The following is a 22,179-nucleotide window of genomic DNA, read 5'->3' on the forward strand; positions in this document are numbered from 1 at the left end:
CGATTGGTATGATTATCATCACAGTGAAGAAATGGCTGCTTAGAGATGTCAAATATCTTGGTTGGCCTCTGTTTAGAACCCAAGATGCTGAAATGGACGAATTCCTAGAAAGATACTAATTACCATAACTGATGCAAGAAGGAATAGAAAATCCAAATAGACCCATAGCAAGTAAGGAGTTTGAATCAGTCATCAAAAACTTCCAACAAATTGAAGTTCAGGACCAGATGCCTTCACTGGTGAATTCTACCAAATATTTAAAGAAGAATTAACATCAATCTTCTTCAAACTCTTCCAAAAAATTGAAGAGGAGAGAATACTTCCAATACTTTCATTCTATGAGGCCAGCATTACCTTGATACCAAAACCAGACAAAGACAGTACTAAAAAAGAATACTGCCTACCAGTACCCCCATGAATACTGATGCAAAGATCCTCAACAAAATACTAGCAATCCAAATTTAACAGCATGTTAAAAGAATCATATCCCAGGACCAAGTGGCATTCATTCCTGGAACGCAAGAATGGTTCAATGTGTGAAAATCAATGTAATACACCACATTAACAGAATGAAAGGAAAAAGACCAACATGATCATCTCAATTGATGTAGAAAAAGCATTTGAAAAAATTCAACTGTCCTTCTTGATAAAAACACTCAACAAACTAGAAATAGAAGGAAACTACCTCAACCTAATAAAGGTCATATATGAAAAACTTACAGCTAATGTCATTCTCAAAGATGAAAAACTGAAAGATTTTCTCCTAAGATCAGGAACAAGGTGGGGATGCCTGCCTCTGCCACTTCTATTCACTATAGTACTAGAAGTCCTAGCCAAAGCCATAAGTCAAGAAAAAGAAATCGGCATCCAAATTAGAAGGGAAGAAGTATAATTATCTCTTTTTGCAGATGACATGATCTTATGTGTAGAAAATTCTAAATATTCCACAAAAAACATGTTAGAACTATTGAATGAATTCAGCAAAGTTACTGGATACAAAATTGGCACACAAAAATCAGTTGCATTCTATACGTTAACAATGAACAATCTGAAAAGGAAATTAAGAAAACAATTCCATTTATAATAACATGAAAAAGAATAAAACACTTAGGGATAAACTTAACCAAGGAGGTGAAAGACTTGTACACGGAAAACTACAAAATGTTACTGAAAGACGTTAAAGAAGACCTAATTAAATGGAGAGACATCCCATACCCATGGATTGGAAGATTTAATATTGTTAATATGTCAATACTATCCAAAGTAACCTATGATTCAATGCAATCCTTATCAAAATCAGTGGTTTTCATTTTTTTTACTGAAATAGAAAAATCCATTCAAAATTCATATGGAATCTCAAGAGTCCACAAATAGCCAAAAAAAATCTTGAAGAAGAACAAAGTTGGAGGTCTTACACTTTCTAATTTCAAATTTTACTTCAAATCCTCAGGAATAAAAACAATATAGTAATGGCGTAAAGACAAACATATAGACTGATGGACTAGAATACACAGCCTAGAAATAAACCCTCACATGTATAGTCAAAAGATTTTTGATAAGGCTGACAAGAACATTTAATGAAGAAATGTGGAATTTCAACTAATGGTGATAGTAAAACTGCATATCTACATGCAAAAGACTGAAGTTGTACCCTTAGCTTACACCATATAAAAAAATTAAAGCCCACAATTGATCAAGACCTAAATATAAGAGCTAAAACTATGAAACTCTTAGACAAAAACATAGAGGGCAAATCTTCGTGACCTCAGATTTGGCAAAGGATTCTTAGATTTGACACCAAAATCATAAGCAACAGAAGAAAAAATAAATTGGATTACTCAAAATTAAAGACTTTTATGCATCAGAGGACACTATTAACAAAGTGAAAAGGCAACCCAGGGAATGAGAGAAGATGTTTGCAGATCATATATATTGTAAGGGGTTAATATTCAAAATATATAAACAACTCTTACAACGCAGTAGCAAAAAGGCATACAACTGGATAAAAATGGGCAAAGGACTTAAATAGACATTTGTCTAAGGAAAATGCACAACTGTCAATAAGCATATGAAAAGATGCTCAACCTCACTAATCATTAGGGAAATGCAAATCAAAACCCCAATGAGATACCACTTCATACTCAGTAGAATTACTGTTAGAAAAAACAAAAATAAAAGCAAAAGAAAACAGAAAATAAATGTTTGCAAGGATGTGGAGAAATTGGAACCTTTGTGCACTGCTGGTGGGGATGTAAAATGGTGCAGCCACTATAGAAAACAGTATGGAAGTTCCTCAAAAATTAAAAATAGAATTAGGATATGATCCACTTCAACAATTCCACTTCTGGATATATACCCAAAAGACCTGAAAGCAGGGACTCAAATAAATATTTGTACACACATGTTCATAGCAGCATTATTCACAATAGCCAAAAGGTAAAAGCAACCAAAGTGTCCATCAATAGATGAATGGATGAATAAAATGTGAGATGCATACAAGGGAATGTTATTCAGTGATAAAAAGGAAGACAATTCTGACACATGCTACAATATGAATGGACCTTGAAGACATTACTCTAAATGAAATAAACCAGTCACAAAAATAAAAATAGTGTGTAATTCTCTTATATGACATACCTAGAGTAGTCAAATTCAGAGAGACAGAAAGTAGTAGGGATGGGGGTAGGAGAATGGGGAGTTACTCTTTAATGGGTGTGGAGTTTCAGTTTGGGAAGATGAAAAAAGTTCTGTAGATGGATGATGGTGATAATTTCACAACAATGTGAATGTACTTAATGCCACTGATCTATACACGTAAAAATGGTTAAGTTGGTAAGTTTTTTGCTTTGTATATTTTTCCACAATAAAAAAATGGTATTAAAAATAAAGAATTAAGGGGTTGGCCCCGTGGCCGAGTGGTTAAGTTTGCGCGCTCCGCTGCAGGCGGCCCAGTGTTTTGTTGGCTCGAATCCTGGGTGCGGACATGGCACTGCTCATCAAACCACGCTGAGGCAGCGTCCCACGTGCCACAACTAGAAGGACCCACAGCGAAGAATATATAACTATGTACCGGGGGGCTTTGGGGAGAAAAAGGAAAAAAAATAAAGAATTAACTCAATCCTACTCAAAGTCTTCCAAAAAAGAGAGGAGAGAACACTTCCTGTCACATTCTATGATGCCAGCACTACTTTGACACCAAAGCCAGACAAAGATGTCACAAGAAAAGAAAACTACAGACCAATATCCCTTGTGAATATACATGTCATGAAAAAGACAAGAGATAGTAAATATTGGCAAAGATGTTGAGAAAAGGGAACCCTTGTTCACTGTTGGTAAGAATGTAAATTGGTGCAGCCACTATGGAAAACAATATTTAGATTCCTCAAAAAATTAAAAATAGAGCTATCATATAATCCAGCAATCTCACTTCTGGGTATATATCTAAAGGAAATGAAAAAAGGATGTTGAAGAGATATCTGCACTCCCATGTTCATTGCAGCATTGTTCACAGTAGCCAAGATGTGGAAACAACCTACATGTCCATCAACAGAAGAATGGATAAAGAAGATGTAATGTACACACACACACGGACACACACACAGAGGAATATTATTCAGCCATAAAAAAGAAGAATCCTGCCACTTGAAACAACATGGATGGACCTTGAGGGCATTATGCTGAGTGAAATAAGTCAGACAGAGAGACAAACATTGCATGGTGTCACTGAAGGATTCTATACAAAAAAAAAAAAAAAGTCAAACTCATAGAAACAGTAGGAAAGTTGTTGCCAGGGGCTGGGGAGCGGGGGAAATAGGGAGAGGTTTGTAAAACAATACAGACTTCCAGCACTAAGATGAATAAAGTCTGAGGATCTAATGTAAAACATGGTGACTAGAATTGATAACACTATATTATACAACTGAAATTTCCCAAGTTGAATTTGACACGACAATCATGAGCGACAAAAGAAAAAATAGATAATTTGGTCTACTCAAAATTAAAAACTTTTGTGCATCAAAGGACATTATAAAAATGTGAAAATATAATCTAAGGAATGGGAGAAAATATTTACATGTCACATACTTTATAAGGGGTTAATATCCAAAATATATAAAAGCTCTTACAACTCAACAACAAAAAGATAAACAACTATACAAAAAATGAGCAAAAAATCAGAATAAATATTTTTCCAAAGAAGATATACAAATGGCCAACAAGCACATGAAGATTTTCAACATCTTTGATCTTTAAGGAAATGCAAATCAAAGCCACAATGAGATGCCATTTCACACTCACTAGGATGGCTATAATAATTTTTTTAAAAAACGGAAAAGAACAAGTGTTGGCAAGGACATAGAGAAATAGGAGCTTTTGTACACTGCTGGTGGAAATGTAAAATGCAGCAACTTCTGTGGAAAACAGTTTGGTGATTCCTAAAAAAATTAAGCATAGAATTAGCATATGACCCAGCAATTCCATTCCTAGGTATATACCCAAGAGAAGTGAAAAGATATATCCACACAGAAACTTGTACATGAATGTTTGTAGCAGCATTAATCATGATAACCAACAGATGGAAACAACTCCCACGCCTATCAATGGATGAATGGATAACAAATTGTGTTATATACTTACAATGGAATATTATCCAGCCGTGAAAAGGCATGAAGTTCTGACTCACACTCCAACATGGATGAACCTCAAAAGCATCACAGTAGGTAAAAGAAGCCAGACACAAAAGGTCAAATATTTTATGATTCTTTTTATATGAAACGTCCAAAATAGACCAATGTATAGCTACAGAAGGGAAATTGGTAGTTGCCAGGGAGTGGGAGAATGAAGGAATAGGGATTGGTTACTTAATGGTACAAGGTGTTCTTCTGGGATGATGAGACGTTTTGAGACTAGAGAAGTGGTGGTTGCACAATATTGTGAATACACCAAATGCCACTGAATTGTACTCTTCAAAATGGTTAATTGTATGTTAAGTGAATTTCAACTCAATTAAACAAAAAAGAATGAAAAACCTTGGCTATTGGCCTCTAGAACCCGAGCTATTAACTCCAAAGTGACTGTTTTCCTTGAAGGCTGGCTGAGAGGGGAAGAGGAGGGGATCACCCCGAGTAGGGGAAGATTAACTTAGGTGGCAGGATGGGTGGTGGACATGACACAGTGGGGCCTGAATTAGGACAGGGCAGTAGAATTGGAGAGCAGAGCCTGCAGAGGACTAAGTACTGGTTAGGGCCAGCCTGTGGGGTGTAGGACCCTGGGGGACGAGGCTGCTGCTTGTGTGGAGGAGGCCCCAGGAGTGCTCCGCAAGGCTGTCAGGGGCAGGTCTGGGCAGGCTCCAGCTGTGTCAGTGACCTCTGCTGCCCTGGTCACTTCACACACAGACTGGCTGGAGGGTTAGGGGTGGCGGGAGAGGGCAGACTGAGGTCTCTCTATGTCACCTCTTCTCCTTCCTGTCCTGCAGATGTTGAACCTCTTTGTGGCTGTGATCATGGACAATTTTGAGTACCTTACGCGGGACTCTTCCATCCTAGGGCCTCACCACCTGGACGAGTTCATCCGGGTCTGGGCTGAGTACGACCCGGCTGCGTGGTGAGTGAGCCCCCACACTCCATGGTCCTAAGGGGTGGTCCGTGCCCACGGATCTCAGGACAGGGCTGGGGTGGCTTCAGACATGTTTCAAGTGAGCATCCCCCCTTGGGTGCTGGTTGGGTCCCTGGGTTCCATCCCGCTCCTCTTAGGAGGGTGCTGCCCCCGCCCCACCCCAGGGCGGTACTCTCCTTCTCGCTCTCCATGGGCTTTTGTACAGCTCCTGGGCTGAGAAATCCTCTTTTGACACCCTCAGTCCAGCCCTTAGAAGGTTTTCAGGGGGTTTGTGAGACTTGTGGTTCTTGCCGTTTGGGAGTTTACTATCTTCTCACAAGGCCACCACGCAAGGCTCCGTGGGAGAGGGCATGGAGACGACAGAAGGGTGTTCTCTCAGGGCCTCACCATCCTTGGGGAGTTTGGAGGGCTCCATGGGCAGAAATAAAGTGGGGCCTTAGGACCTTCTCCCTGATGGACTCAGGGCTCTCCCTCTCTGCCATCCCCCTCCAGGACAGGAGCCACCAGGCACCTCTGTGTTCCCAGCCCGGGCTGCAGATAGTGGGCACTCGGTGAACTCATATTGAAATCACACGAGCTACCAGGAAGGGTCTAGTTTGTTGAAGACCCTTTGGTCATGGTGAGGAAGGTTCACGGTGCTGCATAAGGGAGGGGTGATTCGTTCCAGACAGAGCAAGGGTCTCGTGAAGGGAGTGGTTTGGGTCAGAAGGTTGTTGGAGACCATGTTCCATGGGAGAGTCCTGCACACCATGGCATTCTTTCATCCTCGGAGCTAGCAGAGCAGCATGGATAACACCATCTTCCAATCTGTCTGTTCCCTCATCACTCAGTCATTCACTTGCTCATTCATTCATTCAGTCTCTTGAGTGGCTGCTTGAGTAGTTACTGAGGGCATGCTCTCTGCAATGAAAACACAGGACATGGAGGGGCCAGGAGACCTGGCCTGCTCGGCGCCTTGCCACGGCTAGCGTTCAGCAGGTGTGCATGTGAACGACCCGAGCGCCAGTGAGTGGGGGGTGCCCATCACTTCCCATGTTCTAGGGGGAGAGAAGGCCGTGGAGCTGGGGGTGCAGCATTGCCCACCTCCCTGTCTCCAAGGCTCCCAGCCTGCCTGGGTGACTCTCTCACTCTCCTCGTTTGGTCACCCCTGTGTGACAGAGGCCTGGAGGACACTGTCAGGGTCCTCATGGTGAGGATCCTGCTGCCCAGCTAGTGGTTGGGATTCTGCCTGTTTTTCTCTAAATTGAAGCTCAGCATGGGGAGGCCTCTGGAGCTTTCTGACCCTCAAGACTGCAAAGCTCTGAGAACTGAGCTGGGCTCCCTCACCCCCTTCTCCTCCAGCCTCCCTGGAGCCCCTACCCCATTATGTGAGGGTCCCAAGGTGCTGGGTGAGGCCCTTCCCCATCTGTGCAAGCCCTGGGACTCCAGGCACTCCCAGGCCCCAGTGACTCTGGGTGTTTCCACTGGAACAAATGTTGCAGCTCTCACTCGGGGCAGAACAAGCACGGCTGTGCTTTTGTTTCATGGTGTACGTGACTGTTCTCATGGCCTTGAGAGTCCTCTCGTTTTCCTGGTGCGTCAGCACATCTGCCCTGTGTTGCCCTGTGCTTGTGCTTGAGCCCACCACTCTCTGGTCAGATTGGAGGGCAGACAGACTACACTGAGGCCTGTTCCTCGTCAGGCAGAGGGCAAGAGAGACACAGTTGAGGCAGGACTGAGGCCCATTCCAGGAAGGCCGTCCTCACTGTCATCCAAAAAGATTTTTTTCTAGAGTAGATGGTGTTGCAGAAAAACAGAGATGTTGTATAGGATGTGACTAGACTAATGGGCAAAGGAAGGTCAGTGCAGGCCTGCTAGAAGGAATGACATCCCCCAGATCTCTGTGAACTGTCGACCCAGGACTCCCCCATCAGCCACAGGTGGAGCAGAATTAGGACATACAAGAAGTGGACTTGGGCCAGAGAGGACACAGATGGCTTCCCAAATCCAGAGTTCTAGAACTGGGGCCCTGAAAGGCACAGGCAGTCAGGGATATGATAAAGAAGATGCGTGTGGAAGAGCAGAGAGCCAAATGTAAGCCTCACCCAGGGGTGACATGTGTAAGACAACGCAAGGCCTGCAGTCCAGAAGTAGTGCAGGTGTGACCCACAGCTGACCCTCAGACTCGCAGCTCCCACCAGGCTGAAAACAGCTCATCTGTAGACAGCCAGGCAGGGGAAGGCCCAGCAGAGGTGGCAGAATAGTCTGGGCCCCACGTCCTGGCAGGACAGAGGGTGCTCTGAGCCTTTCACTAGCCTCCATGACAGAAGCGAGGATGTGGTCATCCTTATTTCCAAGGTGACCACTCTGCTGTCTCCTCATTCTTGAGGAAACTTTGAAACAATAACAAAACTTTGTGAAATTTCCCAAGCTTTCATGGGGTGTGTATGTCAGTGTTTGCACCGTGTGGCTATGTGAATGGGTGCACGTGTGCATATGCATGTGTACATGGACGTGTTTGTGCACAGGCCGGTGTACACATGTGTGCACGTGTGTTCATGTATGTGTTCATGCAGGCCTACACACGTGTGTGCAAATGCACATGTTTTTGTATGTGCATCATTAGCATGCACATCTGTCATTTGGTGCACATTAGTGCCCTGGGCGTTTGCATGTGTGCATCTATGTGTGAACATGTGTGCGTGTGTGTACACATGTGTGAATGCACGTGTGTGTGTGTGTGTGTGTGTGTGCGCACATGCATGCAGTGGGGAGATGAGGAAGGCATGGACTTGTTGCTTCTGGGGCCGCCTTCCCCCATCCTCCCTTTGTTGTTGCCTCTGCTCTGTGCGGTGAAGTGTGGAGACTGGAAAGGAGGCGCACGACCACACCTGCTGTGAGTGGTGTGTCTGCTCGTCTTTATGTTCATCGTCTGCCCGGTAACCTTCCTGAGTGTCTGCCCTGTTCAGCAGCGCCCTCTGCCCGCCAGGCCCTGGGGAAGAGCGCCACCTAGTCTGCGGCCAGGGTGTGTCCCAGGAGGAGCTTGGAGGGGCAGGACAGATGAGCTCAGAGGGCGGGCAGAGGGGAAGGGAGGTTGGAGACAAGGATGAGCCTGTGGGGGTGGGAAGGATGGCTGGGGCAGGTTGAGAAGGGCCTTGATGTGTGGGTTAAACAAATAGCTTTGACTGTTTTATAGACAGTGGGGGCAGTTTTTGAATCGGAGTGACAGTATCAGGCCCACACTTTTCATCTGGTGGCAGGAGGGGTTTGATGACAGAAGAGAGAAGACGAGCAAGGAACAGGCCCTGGAGTGGGCGGGGGTCAAGCTTCCAGCCCTTTGTGGTGGCCACTCTGGTCCCTGAGGTTAGCAGGCACCTTGGGTGAGGCCAGAGTGGGGCTTCCTCTTTCCTTCTTCTTTTCCAGAAGTAAATGCAGCACAGTTTGGAGGTACTGGACTGAGGGGCCATAGTGCAGGAAAGAGAAGCATCAGTGTCCGCCAGAGGCCCCCTGGGACGAGGAGGCTCCTCAGCTGGGCCAGCAGACCCAGTGGGGACACGTGTGTTCAGGGAGTGGGGACAAACAGGAGAGTCAGGTCTGGAGAGAAGGCTCTCGAGGCCAGGGGCTCAGGCCCTTGGATTGAGGGGAGGGGCTGCCAGAGGCTCAGGGAGGGACTCCCGATGGTTGTGGTGTATGCAGTATGCAGAGTGAGGCTCGGGCGGGCCAGCACTGTTTTGTGCGAGTGTCTTCTGCTGCACCAGGCTCTGGAAGTTCTCTTGGGGTTGCCACGCCACCTGGGGTGCTCTGATCCCTGGCTGGCCCCAGCAGGGTGCTGCCTGTCCCGCCTCCTGGCTCCCCCTGCTCAGCATGAGAGGACGTGTCTTCCCGTCACAGGCTGGGGGGCGGGCAGGACGGGCTCGTCTGCCTTGGTTGCCATAACGTGTGACGTTTCCTTTCCAGTTGCCGGATTCACTATAAGGATTTGTACAGTTTGTTGCGTTGTATTGCGCCACCCGTTGGCTTAGGGAAGAGCTGCCCTCGTAGGTTGGCCTACAAGGTTTGCGACTTCAGAGCCTCCATCGACATACTCGTCCCTGCCCGAAATGCAGACACAGCACACACTCCCTGCCTGGTTTGGGAATGATGACACCCCATCTCTCTCCTCCCACCCTGCCCTGACCTGCACTCCAGCCTCCTGGATGCTTCTGTCCCCGTCTGACCTCCCCAACCTCCAGCTGGCTGGGGACAGGGAACCTCATGAGACAGTGCACACAGCTTTCTGGCTGGGCCGTGAGGGTGAGGGCTGGCCCTCGAGTGGGAGCCAGGGGCCAGGTCCTGCCTGTGCCAAGGAAGCACCTGTCTCACCGGCTTTGCCTCTGGGCTCTCGAGGAGGGGCTGATGGTCAGATAGGCCAGAAGCCGGGGGCCCCAGAGGAGGGGAGCATGGGCACAAGTAGACCAGGAGCAGCTACCGACTCCATGTCGGAAGAGGGGCAGGAGAGGGCAGAGGCAGTAGGGGCCCAAAGACAGGCCCTCCTGCTCCACCTCTGGATTGATATACTCAGCTGGCTGGAACCCTGGGAGGAGGGCCAGGCCCTGGGGCCGATCCGCCTGCCAGGAAAAGGCATTCCCTTTCTCTCCTGGGTGGCCTGAACCTGACTGTGTCTGTGGGACCCCAAGCAGGTCCCATAGGCAGGTGTCCCATGGTGGAGGTGAGGCTTCAGGCCTGGCAGCCTGTCTACCTCCGGAAGATGCAGCCGTCGGCCCCCAGACACCTCCCTGAATCTGGACCCTTGTCCCTTGTGTCAGTCCCAGCTCTGCCCTGCTGTGCTGTCAGGAGGTGCAAGAATGGTACCAAGCCCCATCCGCCCAGCTGCACTCCCACCCATAGCCTCCCATTTCCCGCCCAGCCCTGACCCAGCAGCATCCCTGCTCTGGGCCAGCCTTGGGCATCTCTGGGCTTGGAGCAGGACTTGCCCTGGTCGAGTTTCTCTAGAGCCTCGGGGTTCCCTGCAGAACAGCGCAGCTCCTGCTCTAGTTTTCTGGCTTGTGTTAGATTTTCCTCCACCTTTTAGCCTCTAGGCTAACTTGGGAGCAAACTGAGAATTAAGGAAAGCTGAAGTTTGTGCCTGGTGCTCAGGCCAGTCTCACAGGCCCTGTAACTGTCTACCAGCCCTCCCGCCTGGTGCAACAGCTCTTTTCTGATTTGGCATTACCTGTGGTTTCTAAAAGTGCAAAATCAGAAGTTGACAACCCAAAGCCGCCCCGATGCAGCCCTTCCTCATCCCTCCATGTTCATTAGCTCTGACATCCCCCTGCTGCTGCCCTGTGTGGGGCTGGCGTGCAGAGGTGAGGCTGGGGGGCAAGGAGGGGATCGAGTCCAGCAGAGAAACCCCTCATCTTACTCATTTGGACTTTTGACGTTTAACCGGACGCTGGTTAACTGGATCTGTTTTCTTGTGCTTCCTCCCCCGCCCCTCCTGCCGCACCCTCCTGTGGACCCGACTCTGCCTCTGCCTCTCTGGGCCGGGTCTCCAGTGGGCGCATCAGTTACAGTGACATGTTTGAGATGCTGAAACACATGTCCCCGCCCCTGGGGCTGGGGAAGAAGTGCCCTGCTCGGGTGGCATACAAGGTAGACCCTGACCCGCTCCCCAGGCTGTCTGTGCTGGGCTGGCCTCCCGTCGTCTCTCGGGGCTTGTCCGTCTGTCTGTCTGCCGTGCTGCTGTCTCATCGTTCTTTCTCTTCTCTGCCCCGCCCCGATTGTCTCTGCTTCCTTCCCAGACAGAGGGACACAGACACTGTGAAGGTGTCTCTGTACTGGCCCCCTGTCCCCCAGGGCTGCCCCCTCTGAGAGCCCTCAAGAGGCTCAGGAAGGTGGAGCCAGAGGCCTCCGTCTGCCTTTTCTCCCTCCCTCCTCTTTCCTAGAAATGAGGGGATAGACCAGCTTTTTTGACAGAGGCTATTTTTGTTCTGGGCTCAGGACCACACTTGGCTCCTCTATTCCCTAAGCCCATGACATAGGTGGAGTGGTCCAGCCCTTAGGGTCTGCTCTGGTGGGGCAGCAGCCTGCAGGGCCTCGGTGCATCTGAAGAGCCCACCCCAGCTCTGCATGTGCGGAACTTCCCTGGCCTGGGCTGCACTTGGCCGGGGAGGAAGTGTCTCTAGGGCTTGGTGGGCACCCCCGTGGGAAGGAGGCACTGTGGCATTAAGGAGGAAAGGTACCATGGAGAGGGCAGCCTCAGGGGCTAGGAGGTCCTGTGCCCACTCCCCCATTGCTGAGGAGCCCAGGAGGCTGAATGCCAGGAGTGGGTAAACCGAGGGACACCTGCAGGCCTCCACTCTGGGTGGGTGAGCAGGTCACATGGCCCCAGCCCCATGCCTGCTGCCACCTGCCTATGCGTCTTCAGTCACCTCCTTGGTATGTAAGCACCCCATCCCCCTAGCACCCCACCCACCCACCTGCCTGGGAACCCTTCTGTGGCCCCCAGGCTCCCCAGCAAATGGAGCTGTCCTGAGTCCCATTGCTCAGCCAGCCTGTGTCTGGAACCCTCCGTCTGAGTGAGCTTCCCCTCAGAGCTTTCGTCTCTGGTTCTGTCCATGCTGTCTGTCTCTCTGCCCTAATTCTGGCCTTTGCCTGTCACTTGGCTCAGCACAGCCTTTGGGAGCTGAGTGGCTCCTCCAAGCCACATGCAGACACCTCTGGTATCTTTCTGCTCTCCCCTTGCCTGGCATGCATGTTGTGCCTGCCTGGAGGCCCTGCATGCGAGGCCATAGCTTGGTCCCCAAGAAGGAGAGGTCTGTCCACACTGACACCCAGGGCCAGGGTGGGCAGGCAGGGCCGCAACGGGGTAGCCTTTGGAGCCCCTCCCCAGCTGCACTGGCCAACTCCAAGGTCTTGGGCACAGAAAGACCAGGGGAGGCCTTGGTGCAGGTGGGAGTGGATGGGCTTGGCGAGCTGGGAGGGTCCAGGAGATGCACAGAGGGCCATGGCCGGGAGGGTCTAGGCCCTGGGCAGAGATGCCTGTCTGTTTGCCCTGGCCCTGCCCCTCTGCTGCTTTCTCAGGTTCCTGGCCTCCAGGACCTGGGCAGGCAGACGAGAGCCTCTGGTGAAGGTGCCCTGGATGGAACTCTCCTCTCTTGGAAGTCGCCTGCTTGTTCCTCCTTCACACCGGTCCCTGACTCCGCAACTCCCCTGGAGAGGAATTCCTGTGCCTCTGCCACTGCCATTGGTGCTGGTCTGCAGGGACACTGTGCTCTGGGAAACCATTTTTCCTGCTGTGCGTCACACAGGTGACGTGTGAGGTCCTGGGACCATGATTGGACATGCCAAGTGGGGCTTTGCCAGCATTCGGGGGAGAGAGTCTAGGCTCTTGTCTCTAGCCACCTGCCCTCTGTCAGGCTGAGGATTGGATTTGGGGCCAGGACGCTGGAGGCAGAGAAGGGGCAGAAAAGCTGCTCTGTCACAGGGTGCAGGCTTGGCAGAGGACGGGCAGACCCAAGGGAGGGGCCCTGTGTCCTGTGGGAGGGGACAGGAGGCTGCTAGGAGGAGATAGATGGGTCACAGTACCACTAAGCTCCACTTGACCAGCTAGGTGGCACTCTATGCTCAGGACATTCCAGACATGCCTGAGACCCTCTTCCTCCTGGAAATTGCTAAGTTCTCAGAGCCTCAGGCTCTGGGGCAGCTGCCCACTGCACCCAGAGGACTATGGTACAGACACGCCTGTCTCCACCTGTTCTGTCCTTGAAACTGAAGAGAGGAAAGGAGGCTGCTGCCTTGATGAGGAAGTAGGGAGCAGAGCTGCAGGGCACTGCCCCTGGTCTCGTCCCGAGTGCTTGTATTCTGGCGGATGGCCCTGAGCCGCTCCTACTGGCCCCCATGCTGCTGTCTGAGCCCAAGGCCCTGCGTGGTCCCATCTGTTCCGAGTCCCTTGGACGTGAAGGAGCTCGTCTCTAAGGCTTCCCCTGCTGCCTGGGGCGACTGGCATTGAGCGTCTCCTCCAGACCCCTGGCTGGGTGGTGGGAGCCAGAAGCCTTCCTGGGGCTGAGGGGTGCCCCATGGGAGCTGGACCTCAGAGCTGCGCTCATGGCTACCCCACCCCTTGTCCAGGGCTCCAGGCTGCGGGTAGGAGTTGAGGTTGGGCAGAGCTGTGAGGACAGGGGTCTTCCCTCCTGTCTGTGGGCTGTCCCAGGTGCCTCAGCCTTGGTCCTGCAGCCCAGACCCCTCCCTCCTCAGCCACGACCATGCTCTCTTGTTCCAGTCATATGCATTGGGCAAGGCTCCCTCTGGCTGAGGACTGGTCTGTTCTTTCAGAGCGATCCAGGCTTCTGGCCTGGCCCTACGCCACAATCTTTATCTGGACTTCTACTTTTCCGCAGCCAGGAGAATCCTCAGCTCAGATGAGGGTGGGGGTCCAGGGGTGAGTGTGAATGCTGGCAAAACTCCCATCCACCCAACCTCACTTGGGCCTGGGCACCTGCAGGGACACCTCTGGGAGGCCAAGCCCAACCTCTAGGGGCCTCGAGCACTGTGTAGTCCTGTGGCAGGGGGATCCAGGTAGGACTGGCCCTGACCTCTTCCCTTGTCCCCAGCGCCTGGTTCGCATGAACATGCCCATCTCCAATGAGGACATGACCGTCCACTTCACATCCACACTGATGGCCCTCATCCGGACTGCACTGGAGATCAAGCTGGCTCCAGGTGAGCAAGGCAGCCTCAGGGGGAGGCTACCAAGCCAGGGCCACGCGACCGCCCTTGAGAGTCACCCCTAGGCTGGTGTGCAGGGAGAGGGGTGAGGGGGCCTGTCTGGAGGGGACTGAGGACAGCTGCCCATGGCGCCTCTGTTGGGTGCTGCCTTATCCTCTGATAACCTTCCTGCATGTTAGCACTGTAATGACCCCAGTTTCATATAAGGAAAATGAGATGCAGTGAAATTAACTGACGTGTCCAGCTTACCCAGAGCTAGCGAGTATTGGAGCCAGAACACAGCCTGGCCCTGCCTCACATGAGCCAGCACCCCTTCCAAGGTGAAGCATCTGTGTGCCTTCTGCCCTCTCCCCATAGCGAGCCATCAGGCCCTCTCCTGAGCTTACCCACAGGACCGCATAGCCTGTGCCAAGTCAGGAGAGAATGGCACTCTTGCACGTCCTCCCCACCCTCACCCTCAGGTGATGGCCACTTCCCCTCCACGGAGAAACAGAGTCACCAGAGGGGACCTGCACCCCACACCCACATTGCCCTCCTCCCTGCAGCCGTGCCCTTGAGCTTGGCCATCTCTTGTATAACGGATGAGTCCAGGCCAGTCCCCGCCTTGCACACTAGGTCCTGTTCTCATCACCTACTTGAGGATGTCATGCCAGGAATTCTGTACCCTGTTTCTTGCCCCGTCATTCTCTCTCTACTGGATTGTTTGTATCAAGATCTAAACACGCTGTTATTTCTCTCATCTTTCAAAAGTTCTTCTCTTCCCCCTCCATCGACTTGCCTATTTTTCTTCTCTCCTTCATAGCAGCCAGCTCCTTGAAAGACTGGTCTGTATTGCTTTACTTCTGTCTCTGTCTCCAGTCGCTGCAGCACACTGCTGGAGCTGCTCTTGATAAGCCCTCCAGTCACCTCCACATTCTCAACCATTGTCCCGTGAACCTATGCAGCCTTTTCTCAGTTGTCACTTCCTTCTTTCTGAAACCCTTTTATGTCTCTTTTTGTGGTTTCTCGTGTCTCCCAATCTCTGAATGTCACTGAGTGCCTCAGACTGTTCTCTTTGCCATATCACTTATTCCCATGGTTTAAATATTGTGAATTCCAATTTTGTATTTTCAGTCAGGCCTCCAGACCTATATATCCCACAAATTATTCCCCATCTCCACTTGGAGGCCAATAAACATCCAAAGTTCACTTGCCCAAACGGGTATTCCCGTAGTCTTCCCCATCCTCTTCCATGGAAACTCTGTCCTTCCAGCTGCTCAAACCAAAACTTTTGGAGTCATTCTTTTCTCCTCTTTTTTTCTTACCCCATCTGATCCATATCTAATCTCTTATCATGTCCTCAGACTCTACCTTCAAAATACACGCAGAACATGGTCACTTCTCTACCCTCTCTCACTGCTACCTCCTGGTCCAAACCATTCTTTTGGCTCTTAACTGAATTGTCGGAGTAGCTTCTAACTGATCTGCTAATGCCCTGCCCCTTTCAGTCTTCCTTCAACACAGCAGCCAGAATGATCATGTTAAAAATCAAATGAATAAAATTAATAAATCTCTAGCTAGACTGATCAAGAAAAAAAGAGGAAATAAAAATAACCAATATAAGGAACAAAAGAGGGAATCCCACCACAGATCCGGCTGACATATAAATGGGTAATAAGGAAATTTTGTGAATAACTTTATGTGAATGGGAAAATTCAGCTTAAGTGGAATGGGAAAATCCCTTGAGACAAACTATCAAACTATTCAAGAATAGATAATCTGAAAAAAAGAATAGATAACCTGAGTAATATTATATTTATTAAATAGATTAAATTCATAGTTAAAAAGTTCCCAAGAAAGAAAATTGCAGGCCCGGTTGGCTCCACTGGTGAAGTCTATCAAACACTGAAGGAGGAAATAATGCCAATTCTGTACAAACTCTCCCAGAAAATAGAAAAAGAGAGGATACTTCCCAACTGTTTTTATTAGGCCAGCATTGCTCTGATACCAAAAATGGAAAAAGACATTACAAGAAAAGAAAATTACAGATCAACATCCCTCATGAATATAGACACAAAAATCTTCAATGCAATTTAGCAAACTGAATATATATATGCATATTAATACATTATGACAAAAGTAGGGTTCATCCCAAGAATGCAAAGTTGGTTCAAGTTTAAAAATCAATCAATATAATTTAATATATCAAAGAAGAAAAACTATATGATCATCTTAATAGATGCAGAAAAAGCGTTTGACAAAATATGTCCACTCATGACTTAAAAAAAATTCTATGTAAACTAGTAATTAAAGGAAACTTCCTAAATCTGATCAAGGATCTCTATGAAAAACGTACAGCTAATGACATACTTAATGAAGAAAGACAGACTACTTTCCCCTAAGATCAAGGACAAGACAAGGATGTCTGCTGTCACCATTCTTGTTCAACATTGTACTTGAGGTCCTAGCCATTGTAGTAAGTCAAGAAAAAGAAATAAGAGATGTACCAGTTGAAAGAAAGAAATGAAACTGCCTCTATTCACAATTGATGTCATTATCTATGCAAAAAATCCCAATGAGTCTAATAAAAAGTTAATGAAACTGAGGCATGTACAAGCCAAGGATTGCTGGGAGCCACTGGAAGCTATGAAGAGGCAAGGAAGGATTCTTCATAAGAGCCTTTGGAGGGAGCAGGGCCCTACTGACACCTTGATTCTGAGCCTCTGGCCTCCAGAACTGAGATGATAAGTTCCTGTTGTTTTAAACCATTAAAAAAAAAGTTACTAAAACTAATACAGGAATATAGCAAGGTCACAGGATACAAGGTCAAGATGCAAAAAGTGAATGTATTTCTATATATTAGCAAATACAATTGGAATTTAAAAAGTTCCATTAAAATTGCATTGAAAACATGAAATACTTCTGTATTGCTGGATAACTCTAAAAATATATATGTGAGACTTATAGGCTGCAAATTTCAAAACCTTTACTAAAGGAATCAAAGAAGCCCCAAAAAAATCGAGCACTGTGCCATGTTCATGAGTTGAAATGCTCAATATTGTTGTCTTTTCACCCCATATTGATCAATAGAATCAATGTTATCCCAATCAAAATCCCAACAGGCTTTTTGGGTAGAAATTTATAAACCAATTATAAAATATATGTAGAAAAGCAAAAGAACTTGGGTAACAAAAACAGTTTTGAAAAAAGAACAACAAAGTTAGAAAACTCACCCTATGTGGATCAAAGACTTTCTATAAAGCTGCGTTGTTTAAGGTATGTGGTGTTGATGACAAGATGGAGACAAAAATCAATGGGACACAATAGAGCCTCCAGATAGAGACTCACACTTAAATAAATTTATTTTCACTTAAATCAATTGATTTTCAATATAGTTGCAAGGGCAATTAAATGGAGAAAAGATAATTTTTCAACAAATGTTGCTAGAAAAGGTTAGACAACTGTGTGCCCCCCACTCCCCACCCATCTTGACATTTGCTGTCTTAGTCTGCTTGTGCTGCTGTAACAAAATAACATAACTGAGCAGCTTAAACACAGAAATCTATTTCTCACAGTCTGGAGGCTAGAAGTCCAAGATCAAGGTGCCAGGAAGGTAGGTCTCATTCTGGGGCCTGTTCTGCTGGCTTGTAGGTGGCCGCTTTCTCTGTCTCTCCTCTCACACAGTCTGTCCCCTGCATGCATACTGAGAGTGAGCGAGCTCTCTGGTGTCTCTTCCTGTTCTTATTAGACACCAGCGCTATTGGATAGAGCCCATTCTTATGACCTCATTTCACATTAATTACCCCCTTCTAGGCCCTATTTCCAAGTATAGTCATATTGGGGGTTATGAGTGGGTTGGTGGGGGACACAATTCAGTCCATAGCACGTATCTTTTACAAAAATTAACTTCAAATGGGTCATAGACATAAATGCAAAATATAGAATTATAAAACCTCTAGAAGAAAACACAGGAGAAAAATCTTTGCAATTTTGAGTTAGGCAAAGATTTTTTAAGACATAAGAAGCATAAATTATAAAAGAAAAAACTGATAAATTGAACTCTATTAAAATTAAAAACTTTTGCTCTTCAAAAGACATTTAAGAAAATGAAAAGACAAGTGAAAGATTTGAAGAAAATATTTGCAAAACACATATCTGATATAGGATTTGTTTCCAGACTATCTAAAGATCTCTCACAACTCAGTAATAAGGAAATGAACAACTCCCCCAAAATGGGCAAAAGATTTGAACAGACACATCACCAAAGAAGATATATGGAAGGCAAATAAACACATGTGAGGATGTTCAGTATCATTAGTCATTAGAGAAATCCAAAATAAAGCTACAACAAGGTAACACTACATGCCTATTATAATGGCTAAAATTCTTTTTTAACGATGATATTAAGTGCTGGTGAGAATGCAGAAAACTGGACTTCTTCAGTGTTCGGGTGTGAATACAAGCTGGTGCAACCACTTTGGAAAACAGTTTGGTAGTTCCTTATCGTATGGCCCAGCCACTCCTAAGTGGGATGAAATGAAAATATATGTCCACACAAAAACTTATATGCGAATGTTTACAGCCTCCTTTATAATCGCCCACAACTGTAAACAACTCAAATGCCCATCAGCTGGTGAGCCGACGAGCAAAGCGGTCTGTCCATACAGTGAGGCTCAGCAGTGCAGGGGAGCCTCAGATGCATGGCGCTGAGTGAGAGAAGTCAGACCCCAAGGCCGGCACCTGGTGTGACGCCATGGCGTGACGTTCTGGAGAAGGCAGGCCCTGGAGACAGAGGACACATCCGTGGCTGCCAGGGGCCAGGAGGAAGCTCCACTGCAGAGGGCACCGAGGGGCTTGACAGTGATGGTGTCCGTGTCTTGGTTGTGGTGGTGGATGCACGACCGTACGCATTTACCAAAATTCATAGCATGGGGTAACTAAGAAGGGTGAATTTTATTGTTAAAAAAGATAAATCAGGATATTTTATCCCTCTGCTCAGAACGCTGCTCTGCTTCCTGTCTCAGCGTCTCTGACCTGCGCGCCCTCCCCTGCTCCAGCCCTGCCTTCCTGCTCACCATGTGACACTCCGGGGTCCTTGCCTTCAAGGTCTTACACACTGACAACCTTCTCTGAGACCTCTCCTGACCACCCTGTCCAAACTGCAGCCTTCTAGATATTTCTTGTCCCTCCCCACTTGGCTTTTCCTCTATCCAACCGACTGGGCTTTTTTAACTTATTGCTACTTTATTGTAGATTAAAGTCCTGTGACTCCAGAAGGGTGGTTTCTTCTGTTTTGTTCTGTCTGCTAGAACAGTACCGGACATCTGGTGTGCACTCAGTAAATAGTATTGAGTGGACGGATGAGTGGCTAGAGCACTGCCATTTCCCTCCCTACCCCCCACCCACGCACACGTCCCGAGCCACTTGCAGGCTCGGCTCATGCGCCTCTTGCTCTAGGCAGGTTCTGGTAAGGAGGGCTTGGACCAGCTCCAGGGCAGCGCTTCTTCCCCCTGCACTTTCCTTCCAGCGCCATCTCTGCCATATCTTCCCCAACACCATGTTTCTCTCCGCCTGCGCCCGCTCTGCCTCCCTCCAGGGGCTGCGGGATGGCTCCTGACATCTCTTCCGTCCCTACCCTTGTCCCGCCCCAGCTGGCACGAAGCAGCATCAGTGCGACGCAGAGTTGAGAAAGGAGATTTCCTCTGTGTGGGCCAATCTGCCCCAGAAGACCCTGGATTTACTGGTGCCACCCCATAAACGTGAGTGAGAGAGTCCCTCTGCCCACCCCCCTTTCACGTCCCACCCAGAGGCAGAGCAGGGAGGCCTGGGTGAGGCCAACTGTCGAGTCACCTTGGAGAGGGAGGCTCACCTCCTCGATAGTCTGGACTCAGTTTCCCCTGCAGGGAAAGCTGGTCTTCAGAGTAGGTGCACAGGAGCTGTGGAGAAGATGGCCTTTATTCTGTTGAGCGAAGTCATCCACACTCCTAGTGTGGGGAGTTTACTTCAAAAAATCTAGAGAAAAGGTAGGGAGACTCCTGCAGTTAGAGACGCCAGAAGGGATGAGGTGCTGAAAGATTCACCTCCAGTCCGCTTTGCTGGCAGGAGCTTGAGGGCCCCGTGCGAGGTGGAGTGGGGCCTCGAGAAGAATCAGTGCAGCTCCAGGAGGGATGAGCTCAGCGTCGAGTGGTGGCCAAGCCCCGTGCTCCTGCCCCAGCATGTCCAGGGCTCCTCGTGGTGGAGGGCTGTTTCCTCATCCCACGTTGTCTGTGGCTGTCTGTCCCCTTTCTCCTGCAAACTAGAACCTCTGCTCTTCTTTCAGCTGATGAGATGACAGTGGGGAAAGTCTACGCAGCTCTGATGATATTTGACTTCTACAAACAGAACAAAACCACTAGAGACCAGATTCACCAGGCTCCTGGAGGCCTGTCCCAGGTACCGGGCTCTGGGATTCCCAAGAAGTAACTCTGGGACTCTGGCATCCTTGAGTTGTTTGACAGCAGTGGGGACCACACGCTTCTTGGAGAAAGTGCAGCGGGAAAAGGAAGATGAGAGGTTCTTGCAGCAGCCTCTCTGGCTCCTTTCTACTTTCTGTTAGTTGGTTGCCTGGTGGTACCAGGGAGGCCCTGACTTGGGGAGCTAGTGGTGGGGCCGGCGAGAAGGTGGCTGAGAACAGAGGCTCTAGGCAATACTCCTTTCTTAAGTGGTAGAAGAAAGGTCATGAAGAGTACTTGAGGAGGTTGCTTTGGGAGGAGGAGAATCTGTGTACCCGACACCAGGCGGGGACCAAAAAGACTCAAACTGTCAGTCCAGAATTACAACTTGTGCACCAGGCCTCTGACTGGGGTGGTTTGGGGGCCCATCTTCCTGATGTCATCCTTCAAAGACAGTGGCTTTCTCACACAGCAGAACCTTCACTGACTGTGTGTGGACTCTGCCTAGATAATTGTCCCATACTCAGAGCTTACCTTCACCCCTTGGGACGGGAAGTATCCGGTGCCCACACCCATTCCCTTGTCTGTGCTGACACCTCCCGCCCTGGAATCTCCCCAGAATTCTGCTCAGCCTAGGGCTCCAACCCCCTCGCCAGTCAGTCCAAGGTGATGATGAGACGAAATCTTTTTGCCAGATGTAATCAGATCCAGTCCATGAATTTTGCAGGTAGAGAAACTGAGGTCTAGAGAAGCGAGGTGCCTTTCCTGAGTCACCAACAGGCCAGGTTGGGAGCTGGCCCCTGGCTGCCTCATATGTAGGGGTGGGCCTGGAGCAGGGCAGGCCAGTGGCCTGACTGAGACACAAGGAGCCTGTGCTGTGCTGTGGGGTCGGGGCAGGTCGTTTAGGCACCTCCCTGGCCCTCAGGGCTCCTCGTCCTTCCTGCATCCCTCCTGCAGATGGGCCCCGTGTCCCTGTTCCACCCTCTGAAGGCCACGCTGGAGCAGACGCAGCCAGCTGTTCTCCGAGGAGCCCGGGTTTTCCTTCGGCAGAAGAGCTCAGCCTCCCTCAGCAATGGTGGGGCCGTGTGAGTACCTGGCGCAGGGCAGGCAGTGCAGGGAGAAAGCAGGGCCCCCAGTGTCCCCATTGCCCCCATTGCCCCACTCTCACTCCTGCTGGACACCTGAGGGGTGCCCCGTGGGCAGCGCTCTGGCACAGGGAGCCCTAAAGTCCCATCACAGCTCTTGAGGATTGGCTCTGCCATCGACCCCAAACCCACCTCAACTCAGATGTCGTTGTGGGTGCCACCCGAAAGCTGGTCCACATCTGCTGTGAGCAGTCTCTATGGTGGACTGTAAAATTATTCCCCTAATGCTAGACAGGTGCCTCTGCCAGCACTGAGGTCAACTGATCTCGACAGTTCAGACCCCATCTCACCTCCACTTGCATGACCATTTCTCCTCTGCTCCTCCC

At 49.0% G+C, this 22,179-nt stretch overlaps 1 protein-coding gene across 10 annotated transcripts in view; it reads left to right on the forward strand.

Annotated features, from left to right (window-relative positions):
- The window catches only part of CACNA1B (calcium voltage-gated channel subunit alpha1 B), a 198,330-nt gene that overhangs the window by 167,785 nt on the left and 8,366 nt on the right, over positions 1-22,179 (forward strand). For all 10 annotated transcript variants that reach the window (XM_070596538.1, XM_070596539.1, XM_070596531.1 and 7 more), the window contains 6 exons: positions 5,474-5,601; positions 11,127-11,223; positions 14,184-14,292; positions 19,929-20,036; positions 20,597-20,709; positions 21,666-21,793. In XM_070596538.1, coding sequence (XP_070452639.1) covers positions 5,474-5,601; positions 11,127-11,223; positions 14,184-14,292; positions 19,929-20,036; positions 20,597-20,709; positions 21,666-21,793 — 683 coding nt within the window. The remainder of the gene's footprint in view (positions 1-5,473; positions 5,602-11,126; positions 11,224-14,183; positions 14,293-19,928; positions 20,037-20,596; positions 20,710-21,665; positions 21,794-22,179) is intronic.

This window comes from Equus przewalskii, chromosome 26 (assembly GCF_037783145.1).
Source record: "Equus przewalskii isolate Varuska chromosome 26, EquPr2, whole genome shotgun sequence".
Lineage (NCBI taxonomy): Eukaryota > Metazoa > Chordata > Mammalia > Perissodactyla > Equidae > Equus > Equus przewalskii.